The 3560-nt window shown below is 37.0% G+C and overlaps 2 protein-coding genes across 3 annotated transcripts in view; both read left to right on the top strand.

Annotated features, from left to right (window-relative positions):
- Positions 1–523: 523 nt before the first annotated feature.
- Positions 524–1964, top strand: LOC100637846 (probable serine/threonine-protein kinase drkD). The gene is made up of 3 exons (XM_011407588.2): positions 524–529; positions 694–906; positions 949–1964. The coding sequence occupies exons 1-3, from the start codon at positions 524–526 to the stop codon at positions 1864–1866; spliced, it is 1137 nt and encodes a 378-aa protein (XP_011405890.2). The 3' UTR covers positions 1867–1964.
- A 418-nt stretch (positions 1965–2382) lies between these two features.
- LOC109584478 (uncharacterized) overlaps positions 2383–3560 on the top strand; it is a 6441-nt gene continuing 5263 nt past the window's right edge. Inside the window, exons 1-3 of one of the 2 annotated variants that reach the window (XM_020000230.1) lie at positions 2383–2789; positions 2841–2903; positions 2947–3167. In XM_020000230.1, coding sequence (XP_019855789.1) covers positions 2404–2789; positions 2841–2903; positions 2947–3167 — 670 coding nt within the window. In that variant the 5' untranslated portion in view covers positions 2383–2403. The remainder of the gene's footprint in view (positions 2790–2840; positions 2904–2946; positions 3168–3560) is intronic. The other variant, XM_020000229.1, reaches the window with a different exon arrangement.

Genomic DNA, 3560 nt, shown 5'->3' with positions numbered 1-3560 from the left:
TGTATTGATTAACACTAGCTCAGGACCACACCTACTAGTGGTGGGTGGTACTACTTATGATATTTGGATATTTGATATTAACAATAAATCATGGAAGAAACTGGTAAGTATATTATTATATTGTGGGTGTGGTTTAGACATTTTGGGTGCAGAAAAAATTTTGGGGAAATTTATATTTTAATGCATGTACATGTACAATACATGACGAGGAATTATACAAATTTTATTTTTTATAATCCTCCTTTATGTATAGGTTAATTTACCAGACAATTTCACTAAGAGATGGTTTCATTCTCTCTCAGTTTGGAGTGTGACTCCAACCACTAACTGGATAATTGTGTTTGGAGGAAGCACATCATACAAAGATACAGCAGTTATTGAACTCAGTGAGTACATGTAAATACAAATGTATTGAATATACACAATTTGTATATATTGAATATACACATGTAATAATTATAAAAATTATTAGTATAAATAGCCATATTAAACCGACAATACAGTATTAACTAATATTATTATCATGCATGTACACTGTACATGTACTTGTCATTAATTCAACTATTGTGTTACTGTATAGGATATACTAGTAATAATGATTGGTCTACTAGTATAATACCTCTGGACCAGTATCAAGAGAAACTACAAGAAAGGAGAAGAGAATGGGAAGCATCTCAACCTGTTCAACCTGAGGATAGAAGAGAAATAGATCGTCTGACACGTGTACTACAAGAAAGGGAAAGGGAACTAGAGGAGGAGAGAAGAGAAAAGGAACAAGTTAGAAACAGACTACAGCAACAACTTCAAGGAAGAGAACGACAACTTCAACAAGCACAGCAACAAGGACAAAAAAAAGAGAGGGAAATTCAACAGGCCAGAGAACAAGTTCAGGATCTTCAACGACAGCTTCAAGAAAGGGAGAGGCAACTTCAACAAGCACAGCAGCAACTTCAATCAAGAGAGAGAGAATCTCAAGAAAGAGAGCAACAGCTTCAAAGGCAAGTAGAAGGTGGCCAGCAAAGAGAACAGGATCTTCAACGACAGCTTCAACAAGCTCAGGAGCAACTAAGAGAGAGAGATAGACAAGAGAGAGAGTCTTCCTGGGTAGTTAGCAGAAATGATATTAGAATGACAGAAAGGATTCTAGGGAGAGGAGGATGGGGAGAGGTCAGAGTAGCTCGTTTCCATGGACTGGAAGTTGCTGCAAAGGTACTTCATGAGACCATCATATCAGAATATAACGTGTCACTGTTCTCTCGTGAAATGAATATTGCTTCTAAAATACGTCATCCTAACCTCCTTCAGTTCATAGGAGCGACTACAGAGGGTAATCCAATGATCCTGACAGAGCTAATGCCGACGAGCCTAAGAAAGGAATTAGAGAGTGGAGGAGTGGCCTATCCTGCCATACTGAGCATCAGTTTAGATGTAGCCTGTGCTCTCAATTACCTTCATCTCTTCAAGCCTCATCCTATACTACATAGAGATGTCAGCAGTGCTAATGTACTCCTTCAACCAATGGGAGGTGGACTTGGAGGATGGAGGGCTAAAGTATCTGATTACGGATCAGCTAATCTTCAGCCTCTCATTGGCAGAACCACTAATCCTGGTAATCCTGTCTATTCAGCACCTGAAGCAGGGAATCCAAGGGAGCACTCTCCTTCAATGGATGTGTTCAGTTATGGTGTCCTCCTTCTAGAGATGATAACACGACGTATTCCTCTACCAGAAGAGAGAGTAGGTCTTATTGATGGTATTAGAAGAGCCTCGTTTAGGTCTCTTGTTGAACGCTGCCTGATAGTTGAGTATAGACACCGTCCAACAATGAATGATATTATAACTGAACTAAATGACACTGTTTATTAGGCTTTTAATTATTTAAGACCCATTTTACTTTACTTTTTCTTTAAAGTAGTGAGTGCTTATTTTTGTTGAAGTTAGTGAAACAGTTATTAAAACTTAAACACCAATTTAATAACTACTATTCCAGAGGAATGATGGTGATTCTAGTTTTTGGTCTAGTCTTCTTTTGTAATGCTCTAGCTTGTTTTGCTAATTCCTGTGGTACTTCAACTCATGCTCCTACTTCCTTGCAACCAGGTATTATACATCTCTATATTTATGGAACCATAATATTTTACTTAAGGTTTTGTCATGTATAAAAAGACATGCTCTGAGTCACAGTACACGAGTTTAGATAATAATTCTACTCTTTTTATTTGTGAAAATTGTGAGCATCAGTGTATGGTCCTGTGGTGTGTAAGTTCATATGAGAGCATCGATAGCAATGGTCAATTTACAATGACATACACAGAGTCTGATGTAGCTACTTGGATTAAACCATCTGCTAGTGCTATGCCACTACCAGTAATGATGTATTTATGTACTCATAAATCCAGTGCCATGAATTGTATATCTTATAGTGGTTATAGTGGAGCTTATAAATGTGTCCACAACGATGATAATAAAACATTAAAGTTTGAACTTGATGTACCTACCACAATGGTAATATCTACAATAACATCTACTATGCCTTGCTCTATCAATTCATTACATGAAGTAACAACTTGTTCCAACTTTTTGTATACATCAATGTTACAGCATGAGTCAATAGCTTCATCATTATCATTTGCATCACCATCATCTTCAATGATATCCCCAGTACAATCGTCATCAACAGTGCCCCATTACGCTGGTATTGGTTTATTAGTAGCTACTAACCTACTGACAATCATTGCATTAATCAGTAGCTGTGTCTACATATTCTGCCAGAGGAAAAAATCAAAATTGTAAGTGTTTGTATCATTACAACACTCTTAAATATAACTATTACTTTTTAGCATCGTAACAGAGAATGAACAAATACCTTTACAAAACACATCTCCTCAAACTGAAGCAACAAGGTAAATTAGTAAAAGTATACAGTAACTGTTATCTTATCAATAGTCACAACACTGAAACTAGCCCAACCAGTAACAATAATGCTAACATTACTTCTGGTACTAACATATACTCCTCAGTTGAAGATGAAGTTGATCATCATCATCATCACCACCGCCCACCAGCAAGAGTAGCCAGTCAATATGAAGTACCTCTGGACTTATTACAGCAAGCACATGTCCCTCTCCCTCCTCCTCCTCCTCTTTATGCTACACTTGATGATCAACATGATCTTACTCTACCCAACCCTGAGTATATTACTAATACAGCAGTAACAGCACCTAATCCTGGTTATATTACTAATATAGTACCTAAGACTAATCCTGGGTATAGCAGTACTGCTATCAAAGAAGAAGGAGAAGGAGAAGAGAGAGGAGAGGGAGAGAGAAGAGAAGAATTGGATTATAGTTATGCCACTGTTAATAAGTTCCTCAAGAAACCCACTGAGGATACTGAGTATAATAAACTCCAGCATGAATAGTAGATATACATAGCTTGCGTGTGTGCCCATCTATGTACATTATTGTTGATTTTTATTTCAAGTTGTGTGCAACTATACATCGTGTACTTAAATCTTCATCCTCTTTCATTGTCACAACAAATGATATTATAGCTGAACT

This window comes from Amphimedon queenslandica, unplaced genomic scaffold (genome assembly GCF_000090795.2).
Source record: "Amphimedon queenslandica unplaced genomic scaffold, v1.1 AMPQUscaffold_13207, whole genome shotgun sequence".
In the NCBI taxonomy this organism is placed as follows: domain Eukaryota; kingdom Metazoa; phylum Porifera; class Demospongiae; order Haplosclerida; family Niphatidae; genus Amphimedon; species Amphimedon queenslandica.
Note: the sequence above shows the minus strand (reverse complement) of the source record. Positions and strands in the feature narration are given on the sequence as shown.